At 32.3% G+C, this 20,939-nt stretch overlaps 1 protein-coding gene across 1 annotated transcript in view; it reads left to right on the top strand.

Moving 5' to 3' along the window:
- STPG2 (sperm tail PG-rich repeat containing 2) overlaps positions 1 to 20,939 on the top strand; it is a 411,510-nt gene that overhangs the window by 224,876 nt on the left and 165,695 nt on the right. The window contains exon 11 of the mRNA XM_032460154.1: positions 14,741 to 14,856. Within this exon, the coding sequence (XP_032316045.1) occupies positions 14,741 to 14,856 (116 nt within the window). The remainder of the gene's footprint in view (positions 1 to 14,740; positions 14,857 to 20,939) is intronic.

The following is a 20,939-nucleotide window of genomic DNA, read 5'->3' as shown; positions in this document are numbered from 1 at the left end:
GAATGTAAGGATGGCTTCTTTCTGTGGTTGTAATGCCATGATATTTAGGCTTCTCAAAGTAGAATATTCTTTAATAAAAAATCACGTAGACTTTATCTTCTATATTCCATTAGTTGCTTGAATTTTACCACATTTTGATTACCTTCAGTTATGTTTAGAGCATAACTGTCTTTATAGTTGTCTGGAACTTTAAATTATCTTTTAAAAATTGTGGTAAGATACATGTAACAAACAATTTACTATCTTAACCACTTTTAAGTGTAGAATTCAGTGGTATTAAGTAATTTACATTGTTGTGCTACCATCACCACCATCTATCCACAGAACTGTTTTCATCTTGCAAAACTTGAAACACTACCCTTATAACACTAATTCTCCCAGTCCCTGGAAACCACCATTCTACTTTGTCTCTATTAATTTGTCTACTGTAAGTACTTTATATAAGTGAAATCATGCAAATTATCTTTCTTTTTTTTGAGTTGGTTATCATTTTATCCAAAAAAGTCCATCATACTTTTTTTTTTTTTAACCTGGAGACTTTTTTCTGGGAGCTCTGTTGACCTGTTTTTTGTTTGTTTGTTTGTTTTGTTTTGTTTTGTTTTGTTTGCATTGGTTTTCCACTAGGAATGGATGTGTTGGATATATATTAGTGTTGGGCTAACATTTTATTGAAGTGGTGGCAGGAGTTTATATTTCAAAGTGCCTTTGTTTTTCTCTTACACTGTCTTCCTTTGCTCCATTATATTCTAATGCCCAGTTTTGCTGATGCAAATACAGATAGGTGGCATTTTAAATTTTTTGTCCTTTGTAGGTGACTTGTATTCCTTTCTGTGGAAACATTTAGGATGTTCTGTTTATCCTCAATATTCTATAATTTTGCAATGATATATCTGTGGTTGAGTATCTTAATCAATTTGTATTCAGGCTCTGTACATTTTTTAGTATCCTTTTACATTTGAAGAATTATGTCCCTTTCCAGAAATCTAGAATTTATTTCATAATTTCCCCTTAGAATTTTTTATTTTCTCCTTCTGGGAATTCTGGATTTTGTACGTACTAGATGGTTTTTCAAAAAAAAAAATCTTTTTACTTTTCTATCATATTCTCTCTCTCTCTCTTTTTTTTTTCCTTTGGCTATTTTTGTCTGACTGAATTTTCTATACCAAGTTAAGTGCTCTTAGAATACATTCTTGTTCTGTTGTTTATTTTATAGATGCAATATTGTAAATGTATTTTAGCCTATTAATTATTTCGTTAGTTTTTTAAAGTTCTATTTGTTTTCCTAACAATCTTGTTTTCCTCTAAGGTCAGTTTTTAAAATTGTTTTTGGTCTTTGTCTTTTGTGTGTTAGCAATACTCATATGCCAACTGATCTTTGGTGTCTGTTCATATATTTTCAAAAAATTATCTATTTGGGTGCCCTTTGAGTGCACCAATATAAGTGGTACTATTCTCTTTTTCTCTGTTTTTAACAACAGTTCTGATTTTCAACTCTTTCTTGTTTGGCAGAGGTATGGCATATGATGAATAGTGAGCTTTGCTTTAGGATGAATAAGCAGACCAGGTGACTTCCTTCTCATTATAATACCTCATTCCAGTTCCATGTGCTCTTTTTTCTTAAATGTCAGTGTGAAGGATGGGCGAGGATGATGGGTAGAAGAACATTGCACCTTAAACTGCTTAGTCATCTAAGAGCAAAGATAAGTCAATTGACAGAGATAAGAAGAGTTTGGGTAGTGGTGCATTCTCAGGTGTTTTCACTTCTCTGCTCTGTGCTCTTTAAAAAAGTACTTTAATAAAGACCTGCAGAAACAGTATTTTAATTACATTTGCCTACTCGTGTTAAAAAACAAAAACTCAGAAAACTGTCGACACAAGTAATTTCCTTAACTTGATAAAGGTTATAAACCTAAGAACTTAAACTAAGTGTTTAAGGGAAGAAAGCCAGGGATAGCCACTATTACCATACCTTCTTAACAAAGTAGGTGGTTCATGCTGTTACTTAAGGATAGAATTCCTAAGAACACAGAAGAAATAGAAGGGTTGAAAGAAAAGAAATGAAACTATCTTTAATTTCAGATTACAGCATCATATAGCAAAACAATTTTTTTAAATCCAGAAACTACTAGAACTAACAAAATTCAGCACACTTGCTAGATGTAAGAATCATGTACCAATGAGTAATATTTCTCTATACCAGCAGTGATCATGTATAAAAAAATGATTAAGGTAAATATAATTTCCAAAAGGAATAAACTTTCTAGGAATTAAGGAATTCTATTTTTTTCCATAAAGAGAATTTTAAAATTCTAACAATGGACAGAGATAATGGTCTTAATAAATGAGCTAATTCTAGGCTCTTGAGTGGGATGACTGTGTAATGAATATATTAATTTTTCCTGTTTTAATTTATAAACTGTAACCCCACTTAAAATTCTAGTTGGACTTTTTGAAGAAATTGATAAATACACCAAAACATATTTTAAAACATAAAGGTACGTGAATAATTTTTAAGAAAAAGAATAAAGGAAGGGGAAGAATTCCTGTATCATTTATTAAAATGTATTACAGAGGTATATTAATAAAAACATTGTGGTTTTGGCAAAAAATAAGATAAATGAATAATGAGACAAAAAAGTGCAAAGATGGAGCTATGCATATATGAAGACAATTTATTATAAAGGTGTTACCACAAATTAATGGTAAAGGAAAAATTTAGTCAGACACGCTAGGAAAATGGACACAGTAACCAAAGAAAAATAAAATTAGAGCCTTACAAAACACCACATACAATGATGGAATCCAGATGGATTAAAGACTCAGAAGATAAAGCTACAAAGTTAGTAGAACAAAATACTGGGACTACCACTGCACCTTAAAAAGTGGTGAAAGGCTGCTTATTAAAAACTTGAAAAGTAAGAACCATAAGGCAAAAAATGCTATGAGTTTGATTGTATCAAACACTAAGGACTTCAGTTCAACGTTGGGCACCCTAGGCAATGTTAAGTAACTAACAGAAGGAAGAATATATCTGCAGTGTTTAAAACTGACGTAGACTTTAATCTGGACTAAAACAGGAATTTGTGAATTCAAAAAGAACAAAACAAGAAACCCAAAGAGAAAAATTGGCAGAGCATATGAAATGACTTTATAGTCTCTACTGATTATTGCTTATTTTAGTCTTCTCCATGGAAATTTAACTTATTCCAGAAAGACTCATGTTTCTTCTTCTTAAAGCGCGTTTATTCTTTTGTTACTATTATTAGAGTATAAAAATGAATGTTAACGTTTTTAAACCTCAGGGAGTAACAATTATTGTAACAGCAAAAACGAATTCCCCTAAAAAGTCTGGCAATTATGTGACAAACACGCAGGACCCTGACTAGTAATAAAGTTCTCTAAAGACTCAGTGGAGTTATAATTATCAAGTCATTTCTAAAGAAAGGAATAATGCATTTTACAAAACAAATTGTCACGAGAAATAATATAGTGTTGGGTTTCATCTAAGTGTAAACTCACCATTTCCCCTCAAGGCTTAAACAAATATTACATGAGTGAGGGCTCTTGTAAAATGTTATGTTTTGAAATAGATTTCATTAATGGTTTCTAGTGATAATTTATTTCTCTCTTTATGCACAAGTCTCTTCTCACACTAATAATGAATAGCTTATTTGCATATAAATAGATTTCAGTATTTGCTGAAGCAGAGACCAAACATGTTTCTCTCCCCCCTGGACATTGTTAAACAGAATAAAAAGAGGGGATGGGAATATTATAATAATTAGCAATTGATACTTAAAATAATTTTACTGATCAAAAAATTTTGCAGGCAACTTTCTTTGGTGTTTTTATTGATATACTGCATTTCAAAGGTTTTGACCTCTATTAAAATCATTAAAAAAAAGAATCTGTGCAGTTTTCTTTGTGATTTTTTTTTTATATATACCTATGCCTCAAACAAAAACAACGTAACAGCTTGATACTGGTTATTGAAATATTTACAATGACCCTCTGGGTATCCTCTCCTAATTAGTTTTTGCTGTTTTCACTGATAAGTTAGCATGTTCTGTTTTAGAGAAAGTAAATGTCATTTTTGTGACCATATTGCTTAATTAAGTAAATCCCTTATTTTTGAGATATAACAGCTCACACACTTACGATAGAGAGATATTTTGTTCCTTTTAGTTAAGAATGTGTAAATGTTAATCTTTCAGTTATCATAGGGTTAAAGTATGAAATCTTAAAAAAATTTAATTATTAGAACATATGTCCTAAGTAAATATGTCTTATAATAAAAAGGTTTTTTGAGCCTACTTTTGTTTCAGCTAAGGATGGTCGTTAGTGGAGAAAGAAAAATTCACTTAATGTTTTTTAAAAGATATCTATTTAATGTTTGGTCCTTGACTTTCAGTGTTTGAAATAGGTTACATTTCTCTGTCATTGTTCTTTAAGTGAATAAGAGGCATCATCTTGTGACACACTTAGTATTTTTAGGTAATTCTTTCAGAAAATAAAAATTAAGATAACAGCTGCTTTCTGGTAGGTACAATGTCTATTAATAAATGTGTCTTTCTGACCAGCAGAGTGACTCAGTGGAAAGTGAATAATGACTTCAGCTTTCAAAAAAGACAAGAAACATGACCATACTATTTCAGCAATTCTGTTTCACTTGATTTTTGTTACTTGAGTAAATACTGTTTTCATCTATTCTTATATATATATGCTTGCTAACATGAGTGAGGTGGTTCCTATGGGTACAAAGCCCTTTCCAAACATGGAGCCAAAGGTATCCTGAAAGAAGTGGTAAAAACACTGTATTTAAGTCTATGTATTTTAAAATATATACAGATCTTTTCTACCCATTAAAAAGACTGAGAAAGAAAATTGTCCCTCAGAGAACATGACACATTGCATTCTGCCACAGAGAGGCAGCCTTCACCAAAACATAAAACTTAGGGCCATTTGGTTTTGGAAAATAATATTTAACTCTAGATTAAAAAAAAAAATTATAACAGGTTTAGAAAGTAGCAGTGTGTGGCAGCCTTGACAATTAGGAGTCTGACAGTATGGTGATTTGAAGACAACTTGGTTTTCAGAACTGTGACATTTTTGTTTTCCTTAAGTGTTTATGCACTTATAAATTTAAAAGTGTAAGTGTAAAACCAAACTTATATCCACTTTGATATGCTAGTGAATTAATAATCCTGGAACAAAGTTTCTAAATTTATTCCATCTTTTAAGCCTAATTCACCTGTTAGGGAAATGTAATGTTCAGATAAAAGCATAATATTCTCATTTAATTAACATGTTTTTTGTTTGGCAAATTTGTTGCTTTTGGAAGGTGCTAGAGACAGCAAAAGAAGATGAAGAAGGCAGTGTGAAATATTGGAAAGCATTCTTAAAAAACATAGAGCAAGTCACAGTTCAGCTATTAACTCAATTTCCTGTAAAATTTAAATAATTTGATTTTCCCCTCTTTCCTCTCAGGGATGTTCTAAGGATTAAAAGTGGTTGAATGATTTGATTCTTACTCATTTTGTGACTTTGTAGAAGTTGCTTAACTTTTCTGGGCCATTTTATCCCCCTTTGATTAAAGAAGGAAACTAAAACTTAACAAGATTTACAGAATGTATGAAGCTTATATGGCCAGTATACAGAAAGCTTGATTTTGAGTTTAGGTTAAAGATTTATTCTGGGAAATAATAGATAAAGTAGAGATGGAAGTATACATATTTCATAGAATTGTATCTTCTGTCATCATGAAATAAGTTTTGCACTTATTTGGCCCAAAATTGAAATCATGTGACATGCCCATGACAGAATTCATGATATTTTAAAGGATATACACTGAAGAGTAAATCTCTTTCCTATCTTAATAATGCCAGTCTCCTACTAATCTCTTTCCTCTCAGGAACGAATTATTCTAAACTTATTACAAACATTTATGTGATATATCATCTAAATGCCATTTTCACATTCTTTATAGTAATTCGCATTCACAGTATTTATTTTTTCCATAGACAATTACTGAGAAAGAAAAATAAAATGAAAAAAGAATAGTGAAAATGCTTATAAGTCATGAGAATAGACTCTAGTGGACACAAAAATTGAGCCTTCCTTGGTTTGGCTTAGTTCAGCTCAGCAAGCATTGGCTCTACCATAAACAGGCACTGAGACATAGAGATTCAGGTGTGTTCTAGAGGAAAGAATAGTCTCATCCATAATTTCTTAAGGTTAATTCTTTGGATAGTGAGTTCTTGAGATTTAGGGGAAAATGATTAAATGTTTAAGTATATTTGAGAATAGCTACATACTAAATTGTCACAGTTGAGAAGTCTAAAGCAATGAGTTTTGTTAAAATTATGTTTTCTTGTTTCCACTTTCAGAGAATATGATTTACTGTTTTGTCATGAATCCAAAGAATCTGCATTCTAACACTAATCTGAGTGATTCTGATGCCTGTGGTCCATGAACTACACTTTGAGAAAGATTAGTTTGAAATATTTGGTGCTGAATATGATCTTTGATTTTTAGTCTTAATATTTCAAGCCACAATTCAGCCAGATGCCAGTGGAGAAACATGTCTAAAGCTATGGAAGGGCTGTGAATAGGTCCTGTGGGTCATGGGTGTTGAAGACAGATGAGGAAACCCTTAACTATTTGGAAACAAACATCATTAACATAACAAATCCCACTGTTATTTGTCTTTGTTAAATTAATTAGTGGTAGTTGATGAGAAGGCTTGAAAGGGAAGAATTCTGCTGAGTTTATGAGGTGGCCTGCTATTATTCCATGAAGGTATGGGAACAGGGTTGGAAAATATTTACATTATATAATTGCAAGAACAGAATGAACAGAGAACACTGTTAAGGTGAAGAAAATTTTTATTTAGCTTTAAATGTATGGATAGATTTAAATTTACTGAAAATGAGCAAGAAACTTTCTGACATACTTGATGGTTAACCTGTTAGTTTTTGTTTGATCTCTGATGAATATAAACAAAACATTTGTGAATGAAAACCTGAAAATCCCAGTCTCTCATTCATATACTCATGGGTTTAAGATGCAGAATTTATTCAATTAAGTTGCAAATAAAAATATTAACCCTTGATAATAACCTTTAATTGACCTGTCATATAAATTATGTAAGCTCTTTCAGAAAAGTCTGAACTCTGTGAGTCTAGCTTTGTTGTAGCAATTTGTAGCAGACCTAGTCAAAGATTCAAATCTAAACACACTTAGGAGCCTAACAATTTTTAGCATGTTAAGAAAATGGCAGTAGTCACCATTAAAATGGTAAAAATAAGGCATTTTACAAGTTTTGCTTCAAATCATAGCTCATTTACTATAGTTTCTTAGGTAATTTAGTTTGATTAATACTAATTAAATGTTTTAATTATTTAAAAATTAAGGTGTTTATATTTAAAGAACTCTACCTAACTTGATCTATGACATGACACGTTTTTCAAAAATGTATAGCATTTTCCCAGTTTTTGCACACAGTATTCACAGAGCTAAGTGCCAGTTTTAAGAGGGAATACCTTACCATTTCAGCTCTAATTAACTATTAACGTAATGATCGTGATCTAAGAGGACTTGGAATGTATGTTGAGACTCTTCTACGTTTTGCTTAGTGTTCTCAGCATTCTGGCTCCAAACCTTTAAAAATGGACAGTTGGAATATAGAACCCAAATTCAGTTAAGAAAACTTGCTACTAATACGTCAAACCAACTGTGAGGTGTTTTATTTACCTTGAAGATAATTTCATGTTTTATTGAATTTATTGATCAGTTGATAATTTTGTTCATTGATCAGTAAAAATCTTCATGTGTTACATATTTATATACTACTAACTCAAAATGGTATTGGGTGAAAGTTGATCATCCTTCCAGTTGGTTCCAATAATTCATACAGGAAGTGTGTTGTGCCTACATTTACTATACTGGTGAAAGTCACTCAGATATGTATACTGTACTTATGTTATCAGAGAGCAAAATTATCTTTTTTAGTAGGAGCAGTTCAAAGACTTCATCTGATAAGGTTTTAGATGCATGTTTTTACAAGTATGTGTTTCGAGGTAAACAGACATCATTGTCTGAAGGTTTATTTCAGTCAAGCCAAATTCCTGTGATTTTGTGTTTATATGTCACAGGAGTACAGTCCTACTACTTACTCAGTACTAGGACACGTTTTAACAGGTGGATAATTTAGAAAGACTCCAGTAGACGCAGCTCTCATTCAACTTAGGTTGAAGTGTGTAATAATAGTCCATGTCTTAGAGACTGTGTTGGCAATAATTCCGAGATACTCTAAAGTAACTTTAAGGTATCATCCTTAAGTATTTAAGATTTTATTTCTTAAAATATATAATACCCACTTTGTTTTTGGAAAGAGAAGTCAACAATATGGTAAAACATACATGAAAATTTTGGTTAAAGGTTTATGCATTATTGGAACTCTTGTTTCATCAGTTTAATAGACTATGCAGTTTTGTGGTTGTAATCTGAAGTGCGATTTAATCAAATCAAATCTTAGAAGCAGGAGAACATTAAACCTAAATGTGGTTTTGGCATTGATGATACTTCCTTGTGTACTAATCTTTTGTCTTTACTTTTATTTCATTTGTAGAGTTGATGAATAAAATCAGTGTGAGAAAATGCATTCCATAAAAATCTAAGCTCTCCAAATGACATTTTAAAGTCATGCAGTCCATTTCAATGAACAATTTTCTAAATGGCTTTTTTAATTTCTAAAGATATGCTCACATATGGGGTATTTACTTTTCAGTATGTTTCTGTCGCCTTTAGATAAAAAAAGAACTTGATATTCGTAAGCAGAATTGACAACATGATTTATAAATTTTAGCTCATTATGAAGACAGCCATTTTTTAATACAAGATTTTGCAGCTTTGTTCATAGAATTAGTTATTTCTGAGCCCACTCTAATGTACCAAAATGATTTTCATTTTAAATTACTCATTGTTCCTGTTCTCTCCCATTTTTGCCCTGTAGCATTGGTTGACATTTCAGAGAGAGTAAGTTGGCATAGGGCTGGAAAACGTAATTATAGGAATCACCTGCTCTTGAATTTCCCATTATATAGTAGTCATGATTTGGGCAGACTTTTCATAGGTGTTTGATTTAGAATGAGAAGTTTTCTTCTTCCATGACCTGCTATTAAAATGTGGCATTTTGGTAAATAAATAGAAGATAGTTTCTGCGTAATCCAGCTGTGAATCAGAGCTGGTGAAACAATGTAAATCTTTGACTTGTATCATATAAGCAGTAACGTATGTAATTGGAAGTACATTTTAAGATTAAGTGCAGTAAACCTTTTTTCATGCTCTGTATCTTAAAGCAAATTAAGTGCTAAAATACAGCAAAGTGCATATTAAAAGTTTTGCTTCACTTAATGCTCCTCAAAGGAATTCCAATAAAAGGAAATTTACAACTATATTTGAATATTTTCTTTTCTTTTTAATGAGTTATAACCATGAATGTAAATACTTGTCAGTTGCTTTAGCATGATGGTAAAGGCACAGGCTAGATGATATTTCTTCATAACTAAAAATAAAACTTACTGTTACAGTACTGTTTCGATACTATCCTTACCTATTGCATTAACCTTTATAAATCTTTGTGGTTAAAGTTGCAATTTTCAATTAATTGACTGTGGAATTGTGTACTTAGTTCCTGATGATAGTTTGTGTTTGTTTCTAGGTACATTTTCCCATGCATAACTTGGTTTGTGTATTTAAGACTCTGTTAAGATTATGTATGTCTATATACATTATTTTCTGCAGTATAAATATCAATTGTATTATTTCAAAGTCATGCATGCTTTTTTTTTAAAATAGTAAGATGTCATCTGCTATAATACTTGACATTTGGTAGATCAAAACACATTAGCTTCTGTTCTAGTCAATCGGGCTGCTATAACAAAAATACAATAGACTGGATGACTTAAATAATAGAAATGTATTTCTCACAATTCTGCAGTCTGAGAAGTTCAAGATCAAGGTGCCCAAGGTGCTGGCCAATTCTGTTCCTAGTGAGGGTCCTCTTCCTGGTTTGTAGATAGACATTTTGCTGTATCTTCACACGGGTATGATGGGAAGAGAAAGAGAGAGAATGAGAATAAGCTCCTTATGTCTCTTCTTATAAGGACTCTAGTCCTGTCATGCGGGCTCCACCCTTGTGACCTAATTACCTCTCAAAAGCCCCATTTCCAAATACCATCACATTGGGGATTAAGGTCTTAACATATAAATTGTCGAAGGACACATTGAGTTTATAGCAGCTTCCCACAAGCGTTTTATAACCTTGGATATCTTTCCTATTAATTGAATTGATAATAGAATGGTTGATCTAGAGCCAAATGCTATGTTTTATTTTAAATTTTAAAATGTCCTATGTTAATGAAGATAAAGCATTCAGTGTGAACTTATCAATTCTAATATATTTAAGAGTTTAAAATGTTAACAGGAATCTACTCTCCAAAGTGGTTTTGAATTGCATGTTTACTATGGAGATAGAGACATTAATTTTGTATTCTATTAGTATCTTTATATCTCCTCTATTTCACTGTTTATGTTCATTGTCAATATTCTATGCTCCAATTTTTTATTCCCTCTTCCCACACAGTGTTTCTTCAGTGACGTCTAGTTTCACCTCATCACCACTCTTCTAAAGTTACATTCCACATACTCTACAGTGACCTCTCTATAAGTGTCCTCTTGAAATATTTGATATAGTAGACCTCTAATACTCTTCATATACAGGGCGTGTCATGGAATAGACACACAATAAGCCTGGTTAACGTGGAAAAGGAGAAAAATAACCTCTCCTTGTTTTCTCTTTATGCTGTTGTAATAGCTATATTCTACTCACCAGACTATTTCCTTCTTGGACTCCACATTCTTTCCCTTAGAGAACCCTCAATTATTGCCTCTGTGTGAATAACATCATTCTTTTTCTCCACACCAGCTTTCTCATGAGCTTCAATTACATATCTGCAATTGTTCTCTAGACATTTCTGTTTCAATATCCTGCATTTTTCAGACATAACTGGTTCAAAATCAAGCACAAGATGTTCCTCTCCTTGTTCCGTGTTTCCTTATTTCTGTCACAGTGTTACTTTTTGCATAGCCACTATCCATTTTTGTCTTCTTCTAATCACTACACATACTGTTTGTTGCATCTCTTAGAAAATATCCTGAATTGTTCTTCCTTTCCCTTATCAATGTTAGTAAACTCCTTGTTAGTGACCCTGAAACAGACCATCTTCAAGTTATTCTATTCTATAAACTACTGCCAGAGTTTATGTCTTAAACTATGTCTTTCTTCATGGATCTCCTTTAGTCTAAAACCGTGAAGAGCTAGATTAAGGAAATGGCTTTCAACCCTTTAAAAAAATTACTCAACAACTTTGGTTAAATAAAATCTTACATGGGACCCAAACAAAATAGTAAATCAGTTGTTGTTTTGACTGAAAATATTTAAAGCCTGTTTATTTTGGGCTTTACCTACACATTGCCCCTGGGCACATCTGTGGAATTTTGGGGACATTTTAGAATACAGTTTTAAACCTGTGGGCTCTAGTACAAAATCTGTATTTAGGATTAGGCTCTATTCCATCCAGCCAGTCTGCTTACTACATTCAATTGTTGCCTGTAAATTCCACCTTTGTGCCTTGACTTCTATCATGTTTAGTGTCCAGAATGCTGTTAAACCATCTTTCTGCTTCTTTAAATCTTACTCATGTCTCCAAATGCAGTTCAGTTACCATGTCTTCACTGAAAAAGTTACATTTACACTACTCTGTAGTCTATTAAATGTGCAATAGTATTATGTCTAAAAATGCAGATACCTTACTTAAAAAATACTTTATTTCTAAAAATTTTAAACATCATTTGAGCCTTCAGCAAGTCAGGTTTTTTTTAATCAATTTATATATTTATTATTGCATCAATTCTAGTCTCCACTTTGGCTCTTACAATATAAATTCCACTTCTTGTACCTTATCCACTAATTCATAGAAACCTAGATGTCCTATTTATAATATCTATATCAAGCCAAAGCTGCTGCTTTCATCTTCTGATCTAGATGAGTTTCAGATCCAAATACACACTAATCAGAGCTGTACAGGGAAGAGCACGGACCATCTCCTGTGAAGTAACACTGGCAGTTCTTATCTTCTCAGTCCTACTATTGTATGGATCATATATATTTCAGTGGGAATTACTGCAGAAGAACACCTATGACCAATTTCCCCATCTTGACCCATGCCCATAATTTGATTTCTCTCTATGCTAGCTGAAACCAACAGATCCCCATTTAATTTAACAGAAGGAGAATTAAAACTTGTATTGGGCTTCAAGGTCGAAAAGGAGGCAGGCTCATTTGCCCTGTTCTTCCCAACAGAATATGTCAATATCATTATAATGAATATTTAAGTTATAGTCATTTTATTGGTATAGTGTCTTGCCTTGATGTTGCCTGCTGGCTGATCAGGGTGGTGGTTGCTGAAGGCTGGGTGGCTGTGGCAATTTCTTAAAATAAGACAACAATGAAATTTGCTGCACCAATTGACTCTTCCTTTCATGAACGATTTTTCTATAGCATGCATGCTGTTTGATAGCATTTTACTCACAGTAAAAGCTTGTTTCAAAATTAGACTCAATCCTCTCAAACCCTGCTGCAACTGTATCAATTAAGTTTATATATTATTCTAAATCCTTTGTTGTCGAAATGTCGGCAGTCTTCATAGTATTTTCCCTAGGAGTAGATTCCATCTCAAGAAACCACTTTCTGTACTTACTCATAAGAAGCAACTTCTCATCCAGTAAGGGTTTATCATGAGGTTGCAAAAACTGAATCACATCTTCAGGCTCTATTTCTAATTTAGTCCTCTTACTATTTCCACCCCATTTCCAGTTTCTTCTTTCACTGAGTCTTGAATCTCTCAAAGTCATCCATGAAGGTTGGAACCAATGTCTTCCAAACTCCTGTTAATGTTGATATTTTGACCTAGTTCCATGAATTAAAAAATGTTCTTAATAGCATCTAGAATAAGGAACCATTTCCAGAAGTTTTTTAATTGACTTTGCCCACATCCTTCATAGGAGACACTGTCTATGGGCTTATGAAATGAATTTCTTAAATAATAAGACTTGAGAGTCAAACTGACTCCTTGATCCATGGGCTGCAGAATGGATGTTGTGTTAACAGGCATTAAAACATCATTAATCTTGTACATCTTCATCAGAGCTCTTAGGTGACCAGATACATTGTCACTGAGCAGGAATATTTTAAAAGGAATCTTTTTTTCTGAGCAGTAAGTCTCAACAGTGGGATTAAAATATTCAAAAAATCATGTTGTGAACACTTGTGCCATCATGCAGGCTTTGTTATAACATTTATGGAGCACAGGCAGAACAGATGCAGCATAATTCTTAGGGGCCCTAGGATTTTCGGTCTGGTAAATGAGCAGTCTTCAACTTAAAGTCACCAGCTGCATTAGCCCCTCTCAGGAGAGCCAGCCTGTCCTTTGAAGCTTTGAGGCCAGGCACTGATTTCTCCTCTCTAGCTATGAAAGTCCTGGAAGGTGTCTTCTTCCAATAAAGGGCTGTTTTGTCTACATTGAAAATCTGTTGCTTAGTGTAGCCACCTTCATGAATTGTCGTAGCTAGATCTTCTGGATAACTTGCTACAGCTTCTATTATCAGCATTTGCTGCTTCACCTTGCACTTTTATGTTATGGAGAGGGCTTCTTTACTTAAACCAACCTCTGCTGGCTTCAAAACTTTCGTCTGCAACTTCTTCATCTCTCTCAGCCTTCGTAGAATTGAAGGGAGTTGGCGTCTTGCTCTGGATTAGGCTTTGGTTTAAGGGAGTGCTATGGCTGGTTTGATCTTCTACCCAGGCCACTAAAACTTTCTCCATGTGAGCAATGACTGTTTCACTTTCTTATCATTTGTGTGTTCACTGGAGGAGGACTTTAAATTTCTTTCAAAAACTTTCCCCAACTATTTAGCACAAGAGGTCTAGCTTTCGGCCTGCTTTGGCTTTTGACGTGCCTTCCTCACTAAGTTTAATCATTTTTAGTTTTTGATTTAAAGTGAGAGACATGTGAATCTTCCTTTCACTTTAACACTTATAGACCATTGTAACATTACTAGTTGGCCTTATCTCAGTATCATTGTCCTCCGGGAATAGGCAGATTCAAGGAGAGGGAGAGAGATGGGGGAGCATTCAGAAAACACACATGTATCACTTAGGTTTGCCATCTTATATGGGCATGGTTGGTGGCGCGCCCAATTAAAGTAGTAACATCAAAGGTCACTGATCGTATATCACCATAACAGATATAAAATGAAAAAGTTTGAAATATTGTAAAAATTACCAAAACGTGACACCAAGACATGAAGTAAACAAATACTGTTGGGAAAATGGTGGTGATAGGCTTGCTAGAAACAGGGTTGCCACAAACCTTCAATTTGTAAAAAACACAATATCTGCAAAGTGCAATAAAGCGAAGTGCAATAAAATGAAGTATTCCTGTATTTCATGCTTATCATATTTCAAATCCCTGAATGAATAAGTGTTCAAAAGGAATGCTCCAAGATTGTTTGATGCTAAATCTAAATGTTAAGATCATAAATCTAAGAATAATATCCATGTGACCAAAATCAATCATTTAAATCATGCTTTATTATTTTTACATTTGTTTTTTCTTAGGGCCTGCAACGTACAATCCTGTTTTACAGAAATCTTGCTCCATACCCTTATTTGTTAAAGCATCGAAGCGTTTTAAAGATTCCAAAGAGACTACTCCTGGTCCAGCGACATATGAGGTTTGTCAATGATATTTCTCTTTTAATAACAACACAAGAATAGAAAAATGTCCAGAAAGTACTGCAAATGTCCTTATTAAAGTCCTTTTCTTATGGTTTATTATTACTAACTAATCAAAATGTTTTGACTAAGAAAGACCTTTTGAAGATATATTCTGACATTTCTTAAAGAATTATTTAAGAATTTAAAAATTAATCATTTATCTATAAATATTCTCTACAGAATTAATATATATAATTTTTTACATCCCTGCAACTTTAATATTTACTTGTTTACATACACACATTGAAATTTCCAAGTATTTATTGAAATCATGAATTTATTAGAGAGCTTAGAAGAAGAAAGCCCTGTGGATCCAATAAAATCAAGTAGTGATCTTTTTTTTTAATAAATGTAGTTGGTTTAGTTTAGATTCATGGTAAATAAATGTCTCATTATGCTATGGGTCTTCTGATTGTAAGAAGGAGGTTCAAGTAAACCTGCAGGGTTTTAGAAATTGTGTTCACTATATGCCTTAATTCCCCATTTGGTGGGAAAAAGTTTTCCCACTGGCTATAGCAATTGATTTAAGAGTTAATACTCAGTGCAAATCACAGTCAATGTCCTTTTTTTGGGTTAGTTAATGACAAGTTTATTTTTATTGAATGTATGTTTTTCTGCTTATTTAAAATGCCATATTCCAAATAATTTTTTCAACATTCTCTCAAAAGTAGATTCATAATATCAGAAAAAGGAAGAAAAAGAAAATCCAAATATATAATGGAGATGTTACTTGTTGACTGTTGACTCCCAAAAAGATAACTGTTAATGCCTACTGAGATTAAGCAAAGCTAATTTTCTAAGACTTACTTTAGAAAGGGAGACTCTGCTAGACAGAGTGTTAGTAGTATTTCAGAAGGTGGAAGTCAAGAAAAGATTGCATAATATTTTAGGATCGGCTGTGTGATTGGTTGCCTGATGTAAGGCAAGTCTTACAAACTGGGAACTAGTAGGGATTTGGCAGAGTTTGTGACATGTTTACGTGGATTTGTTTGGATTGTTGGGTGCAGTGAGGAAGGATCTTTAATTAAGTATTAGCAGTAAGCTGTTAGTCTTGATAAGTTGGGTATTAGAACTGTTCATAGTCTGGTCATATTAAATCACATTAAATCTTTAGCTGAGTACTTCCCCACTCCTTTTTAAAAGTGATTTTAATGGTGTCCATAGATTATAAATGCCGGTAAATCTAATGTTATCCTTTTTCATTTTGTGATACGTTTGTCATAAACGATGTATCCACTAGTATTTCTGGTATTTAAAGATGCCTTTCCTTTTTCTTTCATTAAGATTTTATGAACATATTTATACTTCTTCCTAGTCATTTATTGTAGAAAATTATTTCTACATGTTTGGGGAAAACTACTTATGGATTTAATAATGAAGTTTAATTAAAGTATTGCCTGAAATTTCAAACTAATGTATCTTCTAAATACTGCACCCCAAGGTAACTGTTTTGTTGAGAACTGACCCTGTAATGTTTTGTCTTCCCAGCACCATTTGTTTCTTTTAATAATTGAAAACTTTCTTTGAACAAGTAATTTTCTTTCATTATTTTCCTTCTTTAAAGGAAAAGTTCTTTTAAGCTGACATGCTGAGGAATTAATTACAAGGTTTGTTTGTTATAGCTTGTTATTTTTTAATTTGACGCTTCTCTTTTTCTTTATCATGTTTAATAAGTTTAAGTTGGTGACTCTTAAGAATGTGTTTGCCCTAATTATTTTACTTTTTCAATTTTCTACTTATGGTGATTCTAGAAATTTATAAAACTGTTTTAAGATTGCAACATGCGATATTTTTGAAAAGTACTTAAACATGTATGACGTCTACTTCAAGATAGTTAGAGATTTTTTAGTATCTCATGTCCCCTCTGGATCCCAAACTGTCAGATGTCGGTGGTCTTTACAATAATATTTATAATAACTACAGTTTTCTAATGTTGTGCACCTGCATTTGTGGGGTCTGCTTGCCATTTTTATTCTTTCATGAATTCTCTTGAGTTTTGTAGACAGAATTAGTTTTCTCCTTTTTTTTTTTTTTTGGTCCAAGTTGTCATTAGAACATATCTTTACCCATTATATTTCAGTTACAGGCTAATCTGTTTGTCTCTTATGTTCCGTCTAGTTTTTGACATTTACTAGTTCACTCTAATGGACACTTTTGAATAGCTAGTAAAACCTAGAAGCTCTTTACTTAGAGGGCAAATGCATATATACTTTTAACAAAAACTGCATACAATTTTAGAAGGTTTATGATGTTCACTTATAGTGCCAGTCAGCTCCTAATGGTAGATTCTGAACTCCATGAGGTTAAGAATTTATTTAATTTAGTAGGGTTTCAACCACAGAAGCTGGCACATAGTATTGTATCAATAAATGTTTATAGTATAAGTTAACAAAATGGATTTTCTTCCTAGGATTAAATTACTAATTTTTATCTAGAAGTAAAGATTTATTACTGACTTAGTTCTCAGTGAGAAAAATAGGGAAATGTTCTTTCAAAATAGCAGTAGGTTTTATTGATTGATTCACATCCTCTTGTTGAGGAAGTCTTCTGACTAGAAAACATGTGTTTTTAAAGATTAGATAAGGTTACACATTATTTTCTGGAATTTAAAGTTAATAATTATTATGTGACAATATTAAAATGAGATAGAAGAAACTTCAATGAATTCAGGTTTAAAATATTCTTCATTTAAATATTACAGAAAAAATTAAAATACTTCTTTAAAAAATCAAATTCTACTGAACTTAATTAAAATTCAGTAGTACAAGTTTATTTTTAGTATAGTTTTTCTACTTTATTGAGATATAATTAGCATATAGTGTAAGTTTAAGGTGTACAACATGATGATTTTGTGAGCATGTGTATTGCAAAGTGATTAGCACAATAAGGTAACACCTCCATCATCTCACATAATTACCTTTTTTTTGTGGTGATAGCATTTAAGATTTACTCTCTTAGCAACTTCAAATTGTATGATACAGTATTGTTAACTATAGTTACCATGCTTACATTACATCCCTAGTACTTAATCATCTTCTAACTGAAACTTTGTACCTTTTACCTAACCTCTCCCAATTTCTCCTACTCCCCAGCCTTTGGCAATCACTAATTTATTTTCTATTTCTAAACGTTCAGCTTTTTAAGATCCCAGATAAAGTGAGATCATACAGTATTTATCTTTTTCTGATGACTAATTTCACTTAGCATAAAGCCCTCAAGGTTTATTCATATTATTGCAAATGGCAGGATTTCCTTCTTTTTAAAACATTCCAGTGTGTGTGTGTGCGCGCGCACACGGGTATAACATTTTCTTCATCTATTTATCCTTTGATGGACACAAGTTGTTTCCATGTCTTGGCTATTGTGAATAATGCTGCAATGAAATGGGGGTGCAGAAGTCTCTAAAATATAGTGATTCACTTTCTTCAGATGTAAACCAAGGGGTGGGTTACTGAACAACATGACAGTTCTATATTTAATTTTTGAGGAACTTCCATAATGGCTGTACCAATTGACAGTCCCACCAGTAGTACACAAAGGTTTCCTTTTCTTCCCATTCTTGCCAACATTTATTATTCTTGTCTTTCTGATAATAGCTATTCTGACAGTTGTGAGGTGGTATTTTTTGTGGTTTTGATTTGCCTTCCCCTGATGATTAATGATTTTGAGCATCTTTTCATGTACCTTTTGGCTGTTTGTATGTTATCTTTGGAAGAACATTTATTCAAGTCCTCTGTCCATTTTTAATTGGATTATTTTTTATAATTTTTGCTATTGAGTTGTATGAATTACTTTTATATTTTGATATTAATCCCTTCTCAGATATATGGTTTGCAAATGTTTTCTCCCATTTCTTTGGTTGCTTTTTCATTTCATTGATTGTTTCTTTTGCTGTGCAGAAGCTTTTTAGTTTGATGTAGTCCCATTTGCTTATTTTTGCTTATAGTTTAGATGTCATATCAAGAAAAATCATTGCCAAGACCAGTGTCAGGAAACTTTGGTTTATCTTCCTGCTAGGAGTTTTATAGTTTCAGGTGTTCAGTTTAAGACTTTAGACCATTTTGATTTAATTATTGTGAGTGGTGTAAGGTCCAGTTTCATTCGTTCTTTTTCATGTGGATATTCAATTTTCCAAGCATCATTTATTGAAGATACTATCCTTTTCCCATTGTGTATTTGTGACACCCTTGTCAAAGATTAGTTGAACATACATACAACAGTTCGTTTCTGGGCTCTCAATTTGTTCCATTGGTTATGTGTCTGTTTTTAATGCCAGTTTTGATTACCACAGATTTGTGATATAGTTTGAAATTAAGAGATGTGATGTCTCTAGCTTTGTTGTTTTTTTCCCAGGAATACCTTGGCTACTCGGGGTCTTTTATGATTTTATATAAATTTTAGCTTTATTTATCTATTTCTGTGAAAAATGCCATTGAAATTTTGATAGGTATTGTATTGAATCAGTAGATGACAAGTAGAATGGATATTTTGTTATTGATTCTTTCAATCCATGAACATGGGATATCTTGCCATTTATTTGTATCTATAATTTCTTTCATCAATGTCTTATAATTTTCAGTGTACAGATATTTTACCTCCTTGGTTGCGTTTATTCCTAAATTTTTTTATTATTTTTGATACTATTATAAATGGTATTGTTTCTTCATTTGTTTTATAGATAGTTTGTTGTTAGTGTATAGGAATATAATTGACTTTTATGTCATTTTTTATTCTGCAATTTTATTGAATTTATTTGTTATTTCTATATGTAAGTTCATTTCATCTGCAAACAGAAAAAAAATGTATTTTTTCCTTTACAATTTGAATGACTATTGTTTCTTTTTCTTACCCAATTGTTCTATTCCAGTGCTATGTTAAATAGTGTTTAGAGTGGTCATCCTTGTCTTGTTCCTGATCATAGCAGCAAAGTTTCAACTTTTTACTGTTGATTATGATATCAGCCGTAGGCTTGTCATAAATGGCCACTATTATGTTGTGGTACATTCATTCTATACCCAATTTGTTGATTTTTTTTTTAAATGAATGTTGAATTTTGTCTAATAGTTTTTTTGCATGTATTGAGATGATCATATGATTTTTATTTTCATTGTATTAATCTTGTGCATTCATGTTTATTAATTTGTTTTTGGTGAACCATTCTTGCTTCTAAGGGATAAATCCCATTTGATCATTGTCTATGACCCTTTTAAGATGCTGTTGAATTTGGTTTGCTATATTTTGTTAAGACTTTTTGCATGTATATTCATCAGGGATATTGGCCTGTACTTTTTAATTTTTGTAGCCTTATTATCTAGCTTTGCTATGAGGGTAATGCTGGCATTATAAAATGAGTTTGGGAGTATTCCCTTCTGTTCAATTTTTTGGAAGAGTTTGAAAAGAATTGACATTAATTCTTGAAATGTGTTGTGGAATTTAACAGTGAAACCATCTGGTCCTAAACTGTTGTTGGGAAGTTTTTTATTACCACTTCAGTCTCCTTAGTCATTAAGGTTTATTCATATTTTCTTTTTCTTTATGACTCAGTCTTGGTAGGTTGTATGTTTCTAGAAATTTACCCATTTTTTCCTAGGTTATCCAATATAGTGGTGTACAATTGTTTATAGTAGTCTCTTAGGATCCTTTATATTCCTGTGGTGTGAATTGTAATATCTCCTCTTTCACTTATGATTTCATTTATTTGAATCTTCTCTCTTTTTTCCCTCTGTCCAGCTAAAGGTTGGTCAGTTTTCTTTATCTTCTCAAAATATCAGTTCTTTGTTTTGTTAATCTTTTCCATTGTTTCTTGGTCTCTATTTCATTTCTGCTCTGAAGTTTGTCTCCTTCCTTCTACTAACTTTGGAGTTAGTTCTTCTTTTTCTAATTCCATAAGAAGTAAGGATAATTTATTTATAATTTTTTTTCTTAATGTGGGCATTTTTTTCCTATAAACCTTCCTCTTAGAACAACTTTCACAATATTCCATTAAGTTTTGGTTTAATGTGTTTCCATTTTGTTTGTTTGTTTGAAGTTGCCTTTTTTT

The sequence above is a fragment of the Camelus ferus genome, chromosome 2 (assembly GCF_009834535.1).
Source record: "Camelus ferus isolate YT-003-E chromosome 2, BCGSAC_Cfer_1.0, whole genome shotgun sequence".
Taxonomy (NCBI): domain Eukaryota; kingdom Metazoa; phylum Chordata; class Mammalia; order Artiodactyla; family Camelidae; genus Camelus; species Camelus ferus.
Note: the sequence above shows the minus strand (reverse complement) of the source record. Positions and strands in the feature narration are given on the sequence as shown.